At 42.0% G+C, this 19,932-nt stretch overlaps 1 protein-coding gene across 1 annotated transcript in view; it reads left to right on the forward strand.

Annotated features, from left to right (window-relative positions):
* KDM3B (lysine demethylase 3B) overlaps positions 1-19,932 on the forward strand; it is a 92,436-nt gene that overhangs the window by 36,302 nt on the left and 36,202 nt on the right. Inside the window, exons 8-11 of the mRNA XM_053566031.1 lie at positions 4,997-6,242; positions 7,138-7,339; positions 11,402-11,616; positions 12,755-12,907. Coding sequence (XP_053422006.1) covers positions 4,997-6,242; positions 7,138-7,339; positions 11,402-11,616; positions 12,755-12,907 — 1,816 coding nt within the window. The remainder of the gene's footprint in view (positions 1-4,996; positions 6,243-7,137; positions 7,340-11,401; positions 11,617-12,754; positions 12,908-19,932) is intronic.

The raw sequence follows: 19,932 nt of genomic DNA on the forward strand, positions 1-19,932 counted from the left end.
GACAACTACAGTCAAAAAATAGCCAGGCGTTGTGGTGGGCACCTGTAGTCCTGGATACTTGGGAAGCTGAGGCAAGAGAATTGCTTAAGCCCAAGAGTTTGAGGTTGCTATGAGCTGTGACACCACGGCACTCTACCCAGAGCAACAGCTTAAGACTCTGTCTCAAAAAAGAAAAGCATTTCAAATGCCCCAGGGAAGGAATATTTCTGAGATGTGCTTGAATTGTACTTTATGAATAGGCTTTATGCTCATTGGGCAAATATATTTTAATAACTTTACCAGCTCTTAAAAGTCACCTGAACAATTGAGCTAATCATAAACTGATTTTATAACCCATTTCAGTGAGATGTTAAAATAGACATGATTGGGGGTGGCGCCTGTGGCTCAGTGAGTGGGGCGCCGGTCCCATATGCTGAGGGTGGTGGGTTCGGGCCCAGCCCCGGCCAAACCGCAACAACAAAAAAGAAAATGGCCGGGTGTTGTGGCGGGTGCCTGTAGTCCCAGCTGCTCGGGAGGCTGAGGCAGGAGAATCGTGTGAGCCCAAGAGTTGGAGGTTGCTGTGAGCTGTGTGACGTCATGGCACTCTACCCCAGGGCGGTACAGTGAGACTCTGTCTCTACAAAAAAAAAAAAAATAGACCTGATTGGGAATTTTTTAAATTCAATTGTCTAGTTCACCAAGTGGTTGAGCCTACACCAGACTTAAGAGAGGCAAGGTTAATGAATGAATTACAGTGTTGTAATAGTGAGCATTATAATTAAGGCTATGTGTGCAGCTTACCATTACCCTGTTTTCAGTTCATTTCTGTGATATTTTCCCATGGGGCTGAGTTACTTTCCATCATTTGAGTGGCCATAAAAGGTTTCTTTCTTCCTAAGTTCATCGTTTAAAGCCTTGCCTGAAAAATTTGATGATTTAATCACAGTAGTATTCAGTTTGCTATGTTATTTATTTGATATGCATATATGTTACAAAATGGAATTTTTGTTAAATATAAGTTAACATAAAATAGAGTCCTCATCCAAATTTGAAAGAATATCAAAATCAGTTGTATCATCATTTTGATTAATTTTGGTCACTAAAGTATGATTTATAGTGCTGGTCATGAATTTTTTTTCAAATGGTTTATTAATTGAACCCATTGTATTTATATGAAATGCAAAGATGAAATAATTAAAGATTTTCTAAAATTATATGTAAGAACCTACTGCTCACCAAGTACTATCTATGAGACTTTTTCCCTTCTTTTAGCAAATGCAAATTGTTAATCTCTAGTATGCAGGGTTGGGAAGAGAAATTTAATATTGTTTATGGTTTACCAAGAAAACCAGGTGACCATCTTATGTGGTTTTCCAGTGTCAGCCATTGTAGTACTTGAATTACCAATTCCATGTCAAAGGCGCTATGAATATTAATGGGGCTTACAAATTAGATCAAATTTTATATAGTATGAGAGATACACCAAATGCCACTATTCTTGGAGTAGCAAAGCTGAATAAGTGAAATTGGAAATTAAAGGGTATTTTCTTTCAAACAAGTTAATGAAATTTCTGTGACTGTATCAGTCATTTTGCTAATGTTTCTGCCTGGGTCTCCTAGGATATGATTTTAAAGTACAGAAATTAATACTTTCAAATGAATGCTGCCTAATCTGAAATAGGGACACAACCAATAGGAAACTTCTTGCCCTAAAAACTGAGTTGAAATCAGTTTGTCATCACTTTGTTATAAGAAAAGGATTTAGAATTTAATCATTTGAAGGAAAATGAAAGACCATCCAAATTATTTTTCATTCACATATTTTCTTAATATTTTATTTTTTCTTTAAATATCTGTCCAATCATTAGGTGTGTACTCTAATTTTTTAACTCTAAAATGCTCTGAAATAGTCTCTATAGGCTCGGCGCCTGTGGCTCAAGCGGCTAAGGCACCAGCCACATACACCTGAGCTGGCGGGTTGAAATCCAACTCGGGCCCGCCAAACAACAATGACGGCTGTAACCAAAAAATAACCAGGTGTTGTGGCAGGCGCCTGTAGTCCCAGCTACTTGGGAGGCAGAGGCAGGAGAATTGCTTGAGCCCAAGAGTTGGAGGTTGCTGTGAGCTGTGATGCCCTGGCACTCTACCCAAGGGGACAGCTTGAGGCTCTGTCTCAAAAAAAAAAAAAAAGAAAAGAAAAGAAATAGTCTCTATAGTAGATGTCAATTAAAGGCAAGCTGTAGGTAGCCTGCCTTATTTGTATGCCTCTATGCTGACTTTGAGGAAAGCCTGAGTGTTCAAAGAATGGCCCTTTTTTTAATCTGGAATAATTTTTTTTTATTTAGGTAAACTACACATAACATAAAATTTACTGTTTTAACCATTTTTTTTTTTATTTTTTTTTTGTAGAGACAGAGTCTTACTTTACTGCCCTTGGTAGAGTGCTGTGGCGTCACACGGCTCACAGCAACCTCCAGCTCTTGGGCTTATATGATTCTCTTGCCTCAGCCTCCCGAGCAGCTGGGACTTACGGGCGCCCGCCACAACGCCCAGCTATTTTTTTGTTGTTGCAGTTTGGCCAGGGCTGGGTTTGAACCCACCACCCTCGGCATATGTGGCCCGCGCCCTACTCACTGAGCCACAGGCACTGCCCTGTTTTAACCATTTTAAAATGTACCTTTCTTGGGCGGCGCCTGTGGCTCAGTGAGTAGGGCGCCGGCCCCATATGCCGAGGGTGGCGGGTTCAAACCCAGCCCCGGCCAAACTACAACAAAAAAATAGCCGGGCATTATGGCGGGCGCCCGTAGTCCCAGCTGCTCGGGAGGCTGAGGCAAGAGAATCGCGTAAGCCCAAGAGTTAGAGGTTGCTGTGAGCCGTGTGACGCCACGGCACTCTACCCGAGGGCGGTACAGTGAGACTGTCTCTACAAAAAAAAAAAAAAATGTACCTTTCTCTGGAGCCCAAGGCAAGTGGATTGCTTGTGCTCATAGCTTCAACACCAGCCTGAGCTAGAATGAGACTCTGTCTCTAAAAATAGCTGGGTGTTGTGGTGGGCACATGTAGTCCCAGCTACTCTGGAGGTTGAGGCAAGAGAATTGCTTGAGCCCAAGAGTTTGAGGTTGCTGTGAGCTATGACACCACAGCATTCTACAAGGGGGTGATAAAGTGAGACTCTGTCTCACAAACAAAAAAGAAAAGAAAAAAAGTAATTTTTATTTCTAATCTTTTAAAGTGAAATGTTTGAGGATATCATTCTTTATTACTTGAAAGTTAATTTTTTTAGTAATCTGTGATTGCCAGTCAAATGCAAGGATCTGGATTTTATTAAATTAAATATTCAGTAAGGGCTCATAGTATCTCTGTCTATGTATATAGATGAAAATATATAGGAAAATGTCCTCATCCTTTTTTTTTCTTTTTGAGACAGTTTTACTTCGTCACCCTCTGCTGTGTCGTCATAGCTCACAGAAACTCAAACTTTGGACTCAAGCAATCCTCTTGCCTTGGCCTCCCGATCCTCTTGCCTCAGCCTCCCTAATAGCTAGGACTATAGGCACCTACCACAACATCCAGCTAGTTTATCTATTTTTATTTCATTTATTTATTTATATTATTTTTTCTTTCTTTCTTTTTTTTTTTTTTTTTGAGTCTCAAGCTGTCACCCTGGATAGAGTGCTATGGTGTCACAGCTCACAGCAACCTCAAACTCTTGGGCTTAACCGATTCTCTTGCCTCAGCCTCCCAAGTAGCTGGGACTACAGGTGCCCGCCACAACACCCGGGTATTTTTTTGTTGTTATTGTTGTTTAGCAGGCCTGGACAGGTTTGAACCTGCCAGCCCCGGTGTATGTGGCTGGCGCCCAAACCACTGAGCTATGGGTAACAAGCTCAGAAGTTAACATTTGCAAGGTAAAAGAAGGAAAGGAGAGTGTTCTATCATTTCATTCTTCAGTTTGTTATGCTGAGTTATTGTTGGATGGATGTTTTTAGTATTTTCTTTTCCCCCTCTTTGGAGTCTTGTTAGATCCTGATTATAATAAAAGGTCTCAGTAAATAGATTGCTTTGTTTAATTTAGTGTGCTTGGATCTCTTGTGTTAATTGAAACAGATTTTCAACTTTTAGGTTGACTTGAACTCATAAATAGACGGCCAAATTCCAAAAGGATCCATCTTATGGAATTATAGATTAATAAAGAGAATATTTACCTTTTTTTTTTGAGACAGAGTCTCATTATCTCGCCCTCGGTAGAGTGCCATACCATCACAGCTCACAGCAACCTCAAACTCTTGGGCTTAAGCCATTTTCTTGCCTCACCCTCTCAAGTAGCTGGGACTTATAGACACCTGCCACAATGCCCAGCTATTTTTTTGTTGCAGTTGTCACTGTTGTTTAGCAGGCCTGGGTCAGGTTCAAACCTGTCTGCCTTGGTGTATGTGGCTGGCGCTCTGACCACAGATCTATGGGTGCTGAGAATACTTTTCTTTAATGTACAATGGGCTTGTCATGGGAGTAGTAGTACAGTCACTTTTTGTAAGATGGGCAATTTACAATAGCTTAAGTAAATCAAAAGTTTAATGATAGCTACTAAGGTCATTGAGATATATTACTATTATGGGGTCACTTGATATATTTCAAAGTAAAAGCTGTTGTCTATTCAGAAACCCTTTTCCCTATTCCCTACTGGAGTCTCTGTCTACTTCTACACAGATACTAAGAACCCTACATGGCCTACTGACACTCTGATAACTGATTGGCTAACAACTAAGACAGTAGCAGGATGAATAACAATTTGCTATCTCTGGCTCACCTTACAAATGTGCCCTTGATATGGTCTGTGGCAGATTTCTTCCCCAGTGCTGGTGAAATCCAGTTATAAGAGCAGATCCATGGAGTTATAAAAGAGAAAAGTTGATTGACCTACAAGAAATGTTGATCTAGTGATAGGTAGGTCCAAGAAAGACATCTTTAGATTGTCATGAGAAGCCTGCATCACTAACTCAGGCTATCTTCCTTTCAGAATTCAAGAAATTCTGTTCTGGCCTCTTCTGGATTTGGAGCACCTCTCCCAAGTTCATTGCAACCATTGACTTTTGGAAGTGGAAGGAGCCAGTCCAATGGGGTTCTAGCCACAGAAAACAAACCTTTGGGCTTCTCTTTTGGTTGTAATTCTGCACCAGAGTCTCAGAAAGATTCTGATCTCTCCAAAAACTTGTTTTTTCAATGCATGTCTCAAACTTTACCCACCAGTAACTACTTCACTACCGTTTCAGAGAGTTTGGCTGATGATTCCTCTAGTAGGGACTCATTCAAACAAAGCCTTGAGAACCTGAGCTCAGGCCTTTGTAAAGGTAGATCTACTCTTGGAACAGACAGTAAGCCAGGCTCTAAGGCTGGCAGCTCTGTGGACCGGAAAGTGCCTACAGAGTCCATGCCCACTCTCACTCCAGCCTTCCCACGGAGCCTCCTAAATGCCCGCACCCCAGAAAGTCATGAAAATCTATTTTTACAGCCCCCCAAACTGTCCCGAGAAGAGCCTTCTAACCCTTTCCTGGCATTTGTGGAGAAAGTTGAACATAGCCCTTTCAGCAGCTTTGCATCTCAGGCATCAGGCAGCTCTTCCCCTGCTACCACTGTCACCTCCAAGGCAACACCTAGCTGGACTGAGTCTCACACTGCAGATTCTGCATCTTTAGCAAAGAAGAAAACCCTCTTCATTACAACTGACTCCTCCAAGCTGGTGCCTGGTGTTCTGGGCTCAGCTCTTACCACTGGGTGCCCAAGCATCTCTGCCATGGGGAATGGCCGCTCCAGCTCACCCACCAGCAGCCTCACTCAGCCCATTGAGATGCCTACTCTCTCTTCTAGCCCCACAGAGGAGAGGCCAACTGTGGGGCCTGGGCAGCAGGACAATCCCCTTCTCAAAACCTTTAGTAACGTCTTTGGCAGGCACTCAGGCGGTTTTCTGTCCTCCACGGCAGAATTTTCACAGGAGAACAAAGCTCCTTTTGAAGCTGTGAAAAGGTTCTCACTGGATGAGCGAAGCTTGGCTTGTAGACAGGACTCAGACTCCAGCACCAACAGTGACCTGTCAGATTTAAGCGACTCAGAGGAGCAGCTGCAGGCTAAGACTGGCCTGAAGGGGATTCCAGAGCACCTGATGGGGAAGCTGGGCCCCAATGGGGAGCGCAGTGCTGAGCTGTTGCTGGGCAAAAGCAAAGGGAAGCAGGCCCCCAAGGGCAGACCTCGGACTGCCCCCTTGAAAGGTGATCCTGCTGGGGCTGTATATGGGCTTTGCTGTGGTAATAGGCTCAAATGCCTGTTGGGCTTTTGTGCAACAGAGGACCTCACTTTGATGGAAAGTTCTGTAATCTCATAGAATTACAAAGCCAAAAGGACCTGGCAGAGGCCCCTCATCAGACCTAGTTCAGGGCAGAATTGCATCTAAACCAACACTGGAAGGGTATATATGTCCCATATAATTCCACAAAGGGGAACTCTTGGTCATCCTTGGCTGTTTGTTGTTTTTAAACAAGAACTATTTCCTTGTATTTTGTCTCATCCTACTTCAGTTTAGCCCACCCTCTTTAATTCACTTCAGAGTTATTCAAAACTGGTCTCCATTTCCACATAGCAGTCCTTTGTAGACTTGAGGGACCAAAGATAATTACCCCTCTATGCTCTGCTCTGAAACATACATAAGGATTTTTAATACCCCTACCAAAATCCATTAACTTCTGTGGTGTGAGGTTATGGTCCAAAAGTATGTAAGGAAATCTGGTGGTAAAAGTAGTTGTTTTCTTTAGGAATCGGTATCCTATGGAAGCTCAAGAGGTCCTGATTAAAATGGCCATATCCTGAAGGACTAGAAGCAAGTGATGGCTATGTTCTGCTACCCTGGGCTTTTCCAACCGATACTCAAGAGTTATTTTGCTTTACTGGGGGTTACCACAAGTTCTCCATGGTTCTTAGCTCCCAGTTGAAGCCTCTTTGCTCCCTGCTTTCCCTTTCTGTCAAGGAAGGACATAATGGGTACATGCCCAAACAGTATAAGGAGGACTAGCCCAGGTCAGAACAAATGTCTGTCCCCAAGAGGATCATGTTATTGGACCCTATTTATATCTCTCACGACAGCTGAATCTTCTCCCTCCTTTGCCACAGTTGGCCAGTCGGTGCTGAAAGATGTCAGCAAAGTAAAGAAGCTGAAGCAGTCTGGAGAGCCCTTCCTGCAGGATGGGTCATGCATCAATGTGGCACCTCACCTGCATAAGTGTCGTGAGTGCCGCCTGGAACGCTATCGAAAGTTTAAAGAACAGGAGCAAGATGATTCTACTGTAGCCTGCCGCTTCTTTCATTTCCGGAGGTATCCATACTCCTTTTTTTTCTTCCTTTGCCAGTTTTTCTTAGTGACACATAACTCCCACTCTTTCTGAATCTGTAAATATGCCTTATCTCTCTCCTTGCTTTCTTTATTAAATCTCAGGTCTATGTCAAGGCTCCGTAATAGTAGTCACTTAGTTATTCATATTATAAAATGACATTTGGCTTTGTCTTTGGAAAATTGAAGTTGAGCAGTCTTAGCTGTAGTCCTCTGCTATTTCCTGAGTTAATCCTTACTTAGGTTGTTTCTATTTGAAACCAGTGCTATAAGCAAAAGGACTCCATCTTATATTATGGATCTGCCTGGCCAATTACTCCTCCTCAGTGCTGGAGTAACTTGAGTCATGTTAGAGAATAGGGGAACTCAGATAAAGAGATAATGTGAAACATCTTTGAAATAGAGATAACTAATGAAAATCTTAGGCATAGCCCCTGCTTTTTTACAAAACAACAGCTGTGTGGTCACTTTTTCTGTGCTTGATAAACTTAGAAAAGGAGTTTATTCTCAATGATCTATCAAGAAAAATCTTTAATTTCATATTTTTTTAATCTTTACTTTTTTTTTGCAGTTTTTGGGACTGGGTTTGAACCCGCCATCTCCCGCATATGGGACCAACGCCCTACTCCTTTGAGCCACAGGCGCCACCCTAATCTTTAATTTTTTTTTTTTTTGTATTAACAGAGTCTCACTTTATCACCCTCAGTAGAGTGCTATGGCATCACAGCTCACAGCAACCTCCAACTCCTGGGCTTAGGCGATTCTTTTTGCCTCAGCCTCGGTCTTTGGACTACAGGCGCCCGCCACAACGCCCAGCCATTTTTTTTTTTTTATTGTTGGGGATTCATTGAGGGTACAATAAGCCAGGTTACACTGATTGCAATTATTAGGTAAAGTCCCTCTTGCAATCATGTCTTGCCACCATAAAGTGTGACACACACCAAGGCCCCACCCACCTCCCTCCTTTCCTCTTTCTGTTTCCCCCCCATAACCATAATTGTCATTAATTGTCCTCATATCAAAATTGAGTACATAGGATTCATGCTTCTCCATTCTTGTGATGCTTTACTAAGAATAATGTCTTCCACGTCCATCCAGGTTAATATGAAGGATGTAAAGTCTCCATTTTTTTTAGTGGCTGAATAGTATTCCATGGTATACATATACCACAGCTTGTTAATCCATTCCTGGGTTGGTGGGCATTTAGGCTGTTTCCACATTTTGGCGATTGTAAATTGAGCTGCAATAAACAGTCTAGTACAAGTGTCCTTATGATAAAAGGATTTTTTTGTTGCAGTTTGGCCAGGGCCAGGTTTGAACCCCCCACCCTTGGTATATGGGGCCAGTGCCCTACCCACTGAGCCATAGGCACCGCCTCAAAATCCACATGCTTTATTGATTTGGTGTGGATTCACTTATTCAGCAAGTGTTTATTGAGCACTTACTGAGTGCCAGGTGTCTTTTTGGTCATTGGGGATTCAGCAGTTCTCAGAAGGCTTGGGAATACAAATAATAAAGAACAACAAGCAAAAAGAACTTAAATGGTATTTCTGCTGATAGTAACTATGAGAAAAATAAAAGAAAAAGGAATGAAGTGTCAGGAGGCTAGAGAGGCTATAGTTTTAAATAGGATGGTCTGAGAAAATGAGACTTAAGGAATGACCTGTAGGATGTGAGAGATTAAGTCACACAGTTATCTGGGAAACAAGTATTCCAGACAAATGCAAGAGTCCGGAAGCTGCAGTATTCCACATGTGCCCATAGAGGTAGGGTGACTAAAATAGGGTAAGGAGGGAGAGAGACATTGAAGTGAAAGAGCTTATGATGCGTCCAGATTTTAAACGGCTATTCCAAGGGCCTTGGCTTTTAATAAGAAATCACTGGAGGTCTTAGCTGATGAGTGACACTGAGTAATGTTTAAAAGACTGCTTTGAGGGTGGCACCTGTGGCTCAAAGGGATAGGGTGCTGGTCCCATATGCCGGAGGTGGCGGGTTCAAACCCAGCCCCAGCCAAAAACTGCAAAAAAAAAAAAAGACTGCTTTGACTACTTTCTTAAGAAGAGGTTATAAAGAGACAATGGCAGGAACAGAGAAATTAGGAGGCTGTTAGAATTACCCAGGTGGGAAATGATGGGTGCTTAGACCAGGGAAGTAGCAAGGGAGATGATGAGAAGTGGTTGAAGGTAGAGCACACACAAGTTTCTGCTGGGTTAGATATGGAGTATGAAAGAAAGAAAGGAGTTAAAGATGATTCTGCATATTTTGTCCTAAAAACTAAAAGAATGGGATTGCCATTTACTGATAAAGGGATTTTTTTCAGGGATAAGTAGGTTTGGAGAATAAAATAGTGAGTTTTAATTTGGGCATGTTCGATCTGAGATGCTGTTAAATTTCTAAATGAGGATTTTTAAAAGGGCAGCTGGGGGCGGTGCCTGTGGCTCAAAGGAGTAGGGCGCTGGCCCCATATACCGGAAGTGGTGGGTTCAAACCCAGGCCTGGCCAGAAACTGCAAAAAAAAAATAAAAATAAAGGGCACCTGGAAATACAATTCTACCTTCTTAAAGCTGTAAGTGAAATGAACAACACCTCAGAATTCAGAATAGGATATGTGCTGCCAAAGTGAGCACAGAAGTCAGAGTATAGATAAAGAAGAAAAGCAGTTCAAGGACTGCATTTTTTTTTCTTTAGAGACAGAGTCTCACTTTGTCATCCTCAGTAGAGTGCTGTGGCGTCACAGCTCACAGCAACCTCCAGCTCTTGGGCTTAGGTGATTCTCTTGTCTCAGCCTCCCAAGTAGCTGGGACTACAGGCTCCTGCCACAATGCCCGGCTATTTCTTTGTTGTTTCAGTTTAGCCGGGGCTGGGTTCAAACCCACCACCCTTGGTATATGGGGCCCGTGCCCTACTCACTGGGTCATAGGCGCTGCCCAAGGACTGCATTCTGATACTCTCCAACATTTAGAGCTGGAAAAAATGAGAAGGGAATAGTAAAAGAGACCAAGAAAAAACAGCCAGTGAGGTAGCAGGAAAACCAGACAGTGAGGTATCCTGAAGACAACTAGAGAAAGTATTTCCAAAAAAAAAAATAATAATAAAGTATTTCCAGGAAGGAATAATGAACTGTATCAAATGTCCCTGACAGGTCATGTGACATAGGACTAGAAGTGACTGCTTGGTTTAGCAAGGTGGGAAGGATCTTGTAGAAATAGTTTGGGTAGATTATTTGGGAGAGGGGTATGTCTAAATTGTAGTGTAGTGAGAGAAAATAGAAGGGAAAAAAACTAATAACAATAAGTGTAGACAACTCTTTCAAGGAACTCTTAACAAGCAGATAAATGAAGGAGGGCATGGGGTTGAGAGGATTTTTGTGATAGAAAGTGGAGCAAGTTTAAGGATAGGTGTGGTGGCTGTAATCCTAGCACTCTGGGAGGCTGAGGCAGGAGGAACCCTTGAGCTTAGGAGTTTGAGACCAGCCTGAGCAAGAGTGAGTCCCCCATCTCTGCTAAAAATAGAAAAATTAAATGAATGTTGTGGCAGGTGCCTATAGTCCCAACTACTCAGGAGGCTGAGGCAAAAGAATTGCCTGAACCTAGGAGTTTGAAGTTGCTGTGAGCTAGGATGATGCCATGGCACTCGAAGCCTGGACAGTATAGTGAGACTCTATCTCCAAAAAAGAAATTGGAGCAAGTATTTTTTTGTTTTGTTTTTTGTGACAGAGTCACATTGTAAGAAGTGTTAACAATGAGGATGACTCCATGTTTTTCTCTGGTCACATTAAGTAGCATGGGTGCAGGTGTAGAACAAGTGGAGATAAAAACTGATAGCCACTCTGAAGACAGCTTTTCAAAGAGTCTAGACCTACTAAGTGTTACATTAACAAGCTTTCCTATTAACAGAAATTACATACTGTGTTGGTCAGCTGTGATAAAAGCTTTTAGCCTAATTCCTGGTAAGTCTCATTTGGTTTCTTTTTAGATTCTAGAATTTTAGGTATGTGTTAGTTTGCATTGCTACTGCTATTTATTGTTTTATTTGATCCTGTCTTAGGTTGATCTTTACTCGAAAGGGGGTACTCCGTGTGGAGGGGTTTCTGAGCCCCCAGCAAAGTGACCCGGATGCCATGAACCTGTGGATTCCCTCTTCCTCCCTAGCAGAAGGGATAGACCTAGAAACCTCAAAATACATCCTGGCCAATGTTGGGGACCAGTTCTGCCAGCTTGTAATGTCTGAGAAGGAGGCCATGATGATGGTGGAGCCACACCGTAAGTCACTCTTTTGCTTGTCCTATAGGCTCTCCTAGTTTGAAACACTTTCTTTTGCTTAAAGGATGCATGGGGTCAGAGGAGAAGTGGCAAATGGCATTTTCTGTGGATGAATTGATAAGACTTTTCTTTCTTTTTCTTTTTTTTGAGACAGAGTCTCACTATGTCAGCCTCGGTAGAGTGTTGTGGCGTCACAGCTCACAGCAACCTCAAACTCTTGGGCTTAAGAGATTCTTTTGCCTCAGCTTCCCAAGTAGCTGAGACTATAGGTGCTCACCACAATGCCCAGCTATGTTTTTTTTTTTTTTTTTAATTGTAGTTGTCATTGTTATTTAGCAGGCCCGGGCCAGGCTCAAACCTGCTATCCCCGTTGTGTATGGCTGGTGCCCCAACCACTGAGCTATGGGCTCTGAGCCAATAAGACTTTTCTTTATAGCATCCTGTAGTTAAGACCTTAACTAAATATTCGACAGACCTCATTCTTTCAGTTTTTGTCAATTAACAAATTTAAAATGCTTTCCCTGCTTGCCTTTCATTTTTGTAGGACAACTGCCATAACATGCATTTGAATCCCTGTTTGGATTTGGTTCACCCTGAATATTTTCAGTTTGCTTTGAATCAGTTCATATTAATAAGTGATACTCTATGGTTTGTGAATAGATCAAGTGCTACCTAGTACCATGCTTCATACCTGGAATCTGCATTATTCAGACATTTATATTTTCATGTCTACAAGTTACTGTGGCCTATTTCCAGACTAAGGAAAAGTTATACTATGAAATTATTCCTTAAGATTCAAGAGAAGAATCCTCTTATTTCAAGCTCCCCCAACTGAAAATTGTACATAACTTAAGTGACAACATGTGACATTAGTCCCTCATTGAAGCTAGGTTATATGCTGGTGTTATTATAAGCCCTTGAAATATCATTATATTATAACATAAATAAGTTGTATTGTACATACATACTAGAAATTCCTTGTATTTTATTTCTCTTACAATTATAGAAACATAAATTTTATGAATCTTTGAGTTGTGTTGTTGGGCAAAATGGCTTGAGTAGGGATCAATGGATCAGGGGTCTTTTGCTTAATGATCAAGATGTTCAGTGCCAATGGTATTCCTCTTCTTTCCACCAGAGAAAGTGGCATGGAAGCGAGCAGTGCGTGGGGTACGGGAGATGTGTGATGTATGTGAAACAACTCTCTTTAACATTCACTGGGTTTGTCGCAAATGTGGATTTGGTGTCTGCCTTGACTGTTACCGGCTCAGGAAAAGCCGTCCACGCAGTGGTAAGCAAATATTGTTCCACGCAGTTCTAAAGGTAGCCAATAGGTTTGTGTCAGTGGGATTATGGAACTGGGAAATCGAGGCAAGAGTGGGCTTGTGCCCTATTTAGCCGCCTAGCTTTGTTCATCTTTGTTGTAGGACCTTAAAGTTGCCAATACTCGGTGTAACTGGGAAGGTAAGCCAAGAAGGATTATTCTTAATGTTCCTTTGCTTTTGTTTTTTAATAGCATCTTTATTGAGATATAATTCACATACTATAAAATTTACCCTTTAAAGGGTGGTTTCATTCACAAGGTTATACAACCATCATCACCACAATCTAACTTCTTTTTTATACTCCCCATAAAAAATCTTGCACCCATTAGTGGTCACTCTGTTTTTCCCTCCCCCTAGCAACCACTAATCTACTTTTTGTCTCTAGATCGCCCTATCCTGGACATGTCATATAAATGGAATCATACAATATTTGGCCTTGTGTGAGTGGTCTTTTTCACTTACCATAATGTTTTAAAGTTTTATCCATGTTACAACACATATCAAGAATTTATTCCTTTTTATTGCCAAATAATACTCCCATCGTATGGACATAACATTTTGTTTATCCATTCATCAGTTGACAGACATTTGGGTTGTCTCCACTTTTGTCTGTTATGAATAATGCCTCTGTGAACATTTGTATACAGGTTTTTGTATGGATGTATGTTTCCAGTTCTCTTGGGTATATACTATGTACTTGGGAGTGAGATTGCTGGATGATATGACAATTCTACATGTAACCTGTTGGAACTGCCAAACTGTATTTTAAAGTAGCTGCATAGTCCCAGCAGCAATGTATAAGGGAATTTTCCACATTCTTGCCAACACTTGTTATTGTATTTTTGTCACAGCCATCGTAGTGGATCTGAAGTAGTATCTCATTGTGTGGTTTGATTTGCAGTTCCCCGATGGCTAATGATGTTGAATATCTTTTCATGTGCTTATTGGTCATTTGTTTATTTTCTTTGGAGAAATATGTTTAAATTCTTTGCTTCCTTTCGTTCTTGCTTTATCTTAACACATGCCAGGAATCCTCCTTAACTCCTGACCTCCCCATGTACTCCTCAAAGATAGTGTGGCCATTATACTACATACAGTGGATTGCTATTGAGATTAAAATCTACTTCTATCTTTTATTATACCAACTGTAGTATCTTGGGCTAGGTACTTAATCCTTTGGATCCTCAGTTTCCTTGCCTGTAAATGATAAGTACTTCCCTCATGATATTGTGATTATTAAATGAGATGGTAGGCATGGTGGCTCATGCCTGTAATCCCAGCACTTTGGGAAGCTGAGGCAGGCAGATCACCTGAGCTTAGGTTTGATACCAGCCTGAGCTAGAGTGAGACCCTGTCTCTAAAAATAGCTGGACATTGTGGTGGGTGCCTGTAGTCCCAGCTACTTGGGAGGCTGAGGCAAGAGACTCGCTTGAGCCCAAGAGTCTGAGGTTGCTGTGAGATATGATGCCATGGCACTGTACCAGGGGGGTGACAAAGTGAGACTCTGTCTCAAAAATAAATAAATAAATGAAGATGTTGTATGTAAAGTGATTATAATCGAACGTGACACTCACTAGATACTCCATGAATGTTAGCTGTTAGAGAAAGATTAACTGCTAAAGGAATTGCCCTACTTCTATCAACAATGAGAAAACTGGATAAAATATATGAAACCATAATTTTAGACATAGGCCAATAACTAACACAGGACTATGATACCTGAGAGACCAGAAAAAGCAAGGTGATCTCTTTAATTCCCCTAGCTTACTAACTAGGGACAGTTTCTAGGCTGTAGGACAAGGAAAGGAAACTAAAGCAGAAATTGGTGACCCTCTGGAGTAGAGACAGAGATCAAAGTCTGAGAAAGTGGGCCAGGCACAGTGGCTCACATATGTAATCCTAGCACTCTGGGAGGCCACGGTGGGTGGATTGCTTGAGCTCATCAGTTTGAGACCAGCCTGAGCAAGAGTGAGACTGAGACCCTGTCTCTACTAAAAATGAAAACTGAAACAAGAGGATCTCTTAAGCCCAAGAGTTTGAGGTAGCTGTGAGCTGTGACACCATGGCACTCTACCAAGGGCGACGTAGTAAAACTCTGTCTCCAAAAAAGAAAAAAAAGTCTGAGAAAGTGAGACAAAGTGCTGAAGGGATAGGAACTGCATCAGAGATCTGCAGAGAAATCCCCTCGATTTTTTGCCTACATAGTAATCTTCACATGTATGAGATAAAACTCAAGATCCAAGAAAGAACCATCAGAAAGTAATGGAGTAGATAATTTAATTCACAGAACTCACAATTTATATTCCCACTACCCAATGTGAAGAAACAGTAAGGCTGCATGCAGTGGCTCACACCTGTAATCTTAGCACTCTGGGAGGCCGAGGCTGGTGGATTGCTTGAGCTCTGGAGTTCAAGTCCAGTCTGAGCAAGAGCAATACCCTGTCTCTACTAAAAATAGAAAAACTAGCCAGGTGTTGTGGCAGGCACTTAAAAGTCCCAGCTACTCGGGAGGCTTAAGCAAGAGGATTGCTCAAGCTCAAGAGTTTGAGGTTGCTGTGAGCTATAACACCACAGCATTCTACCGAGGGTGACAGAATGAGACTCTGTCTTAATTAAAAAAAAAAAAGAAAAGAAAGAAAGAAATAGTAGAATCCAGAAGGGTCGCACTTTACCATTAGTCCCAAAATAAAAACTGCTCTGGAGTTGTCATGACAAAGTGTAAAGAAAACCTCAGAATAATCAAACTGATCTGCAAGGTACTTAACTGTGCACCACACCAAAACCTAACACTCTTGGGCAGTACCTGTAGCTCAGTGGGTAGGGTTCTAGCCACATACACTGAGGCTGACGGGTTCTAACCTGACCTGGGCCAGCTAAAACAACAACTGCAACAACAAAAGGAAAAAACAATAGCCAGGCATTGTGGTGGGCACCTGTAGTCCTAGCTACTTGAGAGGCTGAGGCAAGAGAATCACTTGAGCCTAAGAGTTTGAGGTTGCTATGAGCTGTGATACCACAGCACTCTACTCAGGGTGACAGCTTGAGACTCTGTCTCAAAACAGCAAACAAACAAAACCTAACACTCTTTAAAGGATTACAATAAAATCAAGTACTCAGAAGTGTAAAAGTCACAAAACTATGCATTAATTCAATAATTATCAAGTATGGGGTAGACATAGCAATTTATACCTGTAATCCCAATGCTTTTGGAGGCTTAGGCAGGAGGATCATTAGGTTAGGAGTTGAAGACCAGCCTGGGCAAAATAGCAAGACCTCATCTACCCCCCAAAAAGAAAAAATCATTTTTCAATTATCCACATGTGGTAGTGTGTGCCTATAGTCCTAGCTACTCCAGAGGCTGAGGTGAGAGGATTGATTGCTTGAGCCCAGGAGTTTGAGGTTATACTAAACTATGATTGGGCCACTGAACGTCAGCTTAGGTAACAGAGTGAGACCCTATCTCTTAAAAAAAAATTATCAGGCAGTGCCCATAGGTCAGTGGGGAGGGCACCAGCTACATACACTGAGGCTGGTGGGTTCGAACCTAGCCCCAGCCCAACTAAAACAATAACAACTGCAACAAAAAAACAGCTGGGCATTGTCTCAGAAAAAAAGAAAAAAAGATCAGATATGCAAAAGGATAGGATGACAAAGCACATAATCTAGGGCAAGGGGAATCAATCAATAGAAACAAACCACAAAATTATAGAGATAATGAAATTAGTAGAAAAGAAAGAACCTTAAAGTAGCTATTATAAATCTTATACTTAAGGACATATACGAAAACATGAATATGATGAAAAAAATAGAAAAGATATATAAAAGACCCCAATGAAACTTCCCAAAATGGAAAATATCTCAAATATTTATACTGAATGTGATTAATAGCAGATTAGACACTGCAGAAGGGGAAAAAAAGTGAATTTAGGGACATGACAATTGAAACAATCTAAAATGAAGCATGTTTGCCAGTCGAGGTGGCTCATGCCTGTAATCCTAGCACTCTGGGAGGCCAAGGTGGCTGAACAGCTTGAGCTTACAAGTTCGAGACCAGCCTAAGCAAAAGCAAGACCATTGAAAAATCGAGGCAAGAGGATCTCTTAAGCCCTAGACTTGGAGGTTGTTATGAGCTATGATGCACAGCACTCTACCCAGGGCAACAGCTTGAGACTCTATCTCAAAAAACCCCCCCCAAAAAAACAACAATAAAATAAAGGGTAGGGAGAAAAAATAAAAGACCTAAATTTATAAATTGAAGAGTACCTTGTAGAGCCATGGGAAATTTTGTGTAGTCTCTGCAACATAAAAATTGGAGTTCCAGAAAGAAAGAGTGAGAGGACAGAGACAGAAAAAAATATTTAAACAAATTTAAAAATTTTCTAAATTTGATGAAAGCTGTGAACCACAAAACCAACAAACAGTAAACCACAAATAGAAGAAACATGAAGCATGTTTTGTGCAGAGTAACAAAGATAAGAATGACGGCAATCTAGTCAGAAACCTTATAGGTCAGAAGTCAAAGAAATGACCCGGTAATGTATTGAAAATAAATCTGTTAACCTAGAATTCATACACAATGAAAATCTCTTTCAAAAATAAGAGAGAAACAGTTTTTCAGATCAAGAAAATCTGATAATGGATGGGTGCAGTGGCTTATGCCTGTAATTCTAGCACTCTGGGATTCCCAGGTGGATGGACTACCTGAGTTCAGAAGTTGAGACCAACCTGAGCAAGAGTGAGACCTTGTCTCTTAAAAAAAAAAAAAATAGCTAGAAGTTGTGGCAGGTGCTTATAAACCCAGCTACTTGGGAGGCTGAGGCAAAAGGATCACTTGAGCCCAAGAGTTTGAGATTGCTGAGCTGTGTCACCATAGCAATCAACCCCAGGGCGACTGAGTGAGACTCTTGTCTCAAAAAAGAAGTCTTCCAACAAAGAAAACTTAAGTTATTACAGCATGACAGTTAAACTAGCATCAGAACCAAATGAAAAGTCAGGTGCGGTGGCTGGTACCTGTAATCCTAGCACTTTGGGAATTTGAGGCGAGTGGATTGCTTGAGCTTCAGGAGTTCAAGAACAGCCTGAGGCAGAGTGAGACCCTGTTCTCTAAAAATAGCCAGGCATTGGTTGGGTGCCTATAATCCTATCTACCCAGGAGGCTGAGGCCAGAGAATCTCTTGAGCCAAGGAGTTTGAGGTTGCTGTGAGCTATGACACTATAGCACTCTAACAAGGGTGACAAAGTCAAAAACAAACTAATAAACAAATAAAAGAAAATGAAAAGATGATGGCAAAGAAAATTACAGCCCCCAAATCTTATTAATATAAATGTGAAAAAACAGTGGTTCTTTTTTTTTTTTTTTTTTGAGACAGAGCCTCAAGCCGTCACCCTAGGTAGAGTGCCGTGGCTTCACAGCTCACAGCAACCTCCAATTCCTGGGCTCAAGCAGTTCTCTTGCCTCAGCCTCCCAAGTAGCTGGGACCACAGGCACCCGCCACAACACCCAGCTATTTTTTGGTTGTAGTTGTCATTGTTGTTTGGCAGGCCCGGCCTAGATTCAAACCCGCCCGCTCTGCTGTATGTGGCTGGTGCCTTACCCACTTGAGCTACAGGTGTCCAGCCTAGTTTTCACAGAGGCAAGATCTTACTGTTGCTCAGGCTGATTGCTAAATGCCTGAGCTCAGGCAGTCTGCCTGCCTCAGCCTCCCAGAGTGCTAGGATTACAGACAGTGAGCCACCGCACACAGTCAATGTAAAAATATTTTATGAAATTTAAGCATTCCTCTTTGCCTACTTGCCCTGACAATAGAGGGAGGTCTGTTCGCTGTCTATGGCAAAAGTATCTTGCTCTGTAATCCTGTGTCTTGCTGTTACTCTGTAAACTGACCTTTCTCTTCCTCAGTAAACTTCGTTTCATGCTTGCTATAAAAATAATAATAATTAAGCAAATTTAAGTTAAGAGACCAGGTGCAGTGGCTCATGCCTGTAAGCATAGCCCTCTGAGAGGCCTAGGCTGGTGAATTGTTTGATCTCAGGAGTTTGAGACCAGCCTGAGCAAGAGCAAGACTCTGTCTCTACTGAAAATAAAGAAACTAGGTAGATGTAAAGGCCTATAGTCCCAGCTACTCAGTAGGCTGAGGCCAGAGGTTTGCTGAAGCCCAAGAGTTTGGGGTTGGTGTGAGCTGAGATGCCACAGCACTTCTACCCAGGGTGACAGAGTGAGACTCTATCTCAAAAAAAAAGAAGATCTAATGTTTAAAATGCAAAGAACCTTAGATAACCAAACCAATTCTGAAACAAAATAGTTTAGAAAGTTGGGGGACTGCTACTACTTTATTTCAAGACCTAACATAAAGCTATAGTCGGGGCCAGGTGCAGTGGCTCACACCTGTAATCCTAGCACTCTGGGAGGCCAAGGTGTGTGGATTGCCTGAGCTGATGGATTTGAGACCAGCCTGAGCCAGAGCGAGACCTCATCTCTAAAAATAGCTGGGCATTGTGGTGGTTGCCTGTAGTCCCAGCTATTTGGGAGGCTGAGGCAAGAGAATTGCTTCAGCCCAAGAGTTAGAGGTTTCTGTGAGCTGTGACGCCACAGCACTCTACCCAGGACAACAAAGTGAGACTCTGTCTTAAAAAAAAGCTGTTATCGGGTGGCGCCTGTGGCTCAGTCGGTAGGGCGCCAGCCCCATATACCGAGGGTGGCGGGTTCAAACCGGCCCCGGCCAAACTGCAACCAAAAAATAGCCGGGCGTTGTAGCCGGTGCCTGTAGTCCCAGCTGCTCGGGAGGCTGAGGCAAGAGAATCGCTTAAGCCCAAGAGTTGGAGGTTGCTGTGAGCTGTGTGAGGCCACGGCACTCTACCGAGGGCCAGAAAGTGAGACTCTGTCTCTACAAAAAAAAAAAAAGCTGTTATCAGCAAGACTCTTCAGTATCTGAACAGATCAGAGAGTCTAAAAGTAATCCCTCACATAAACAGTCAATTGATTTTTTATTTT

Source organism: Nycticebus coucang, chromosome 17 (assembly GCF_027406575.1).
Source record: "Nycticebus coucang isolate mNycCou1 chromosome 17, mNycCou1.pri, whole genome shotgun sequence".
Classification (NCBI taxonomy): domain Eukaryota; kingdom Metazoa; phylum Chordata; class Mammalia; order Primates; family Lorisidae; genus Nycticebus; species Nycticebus coucang.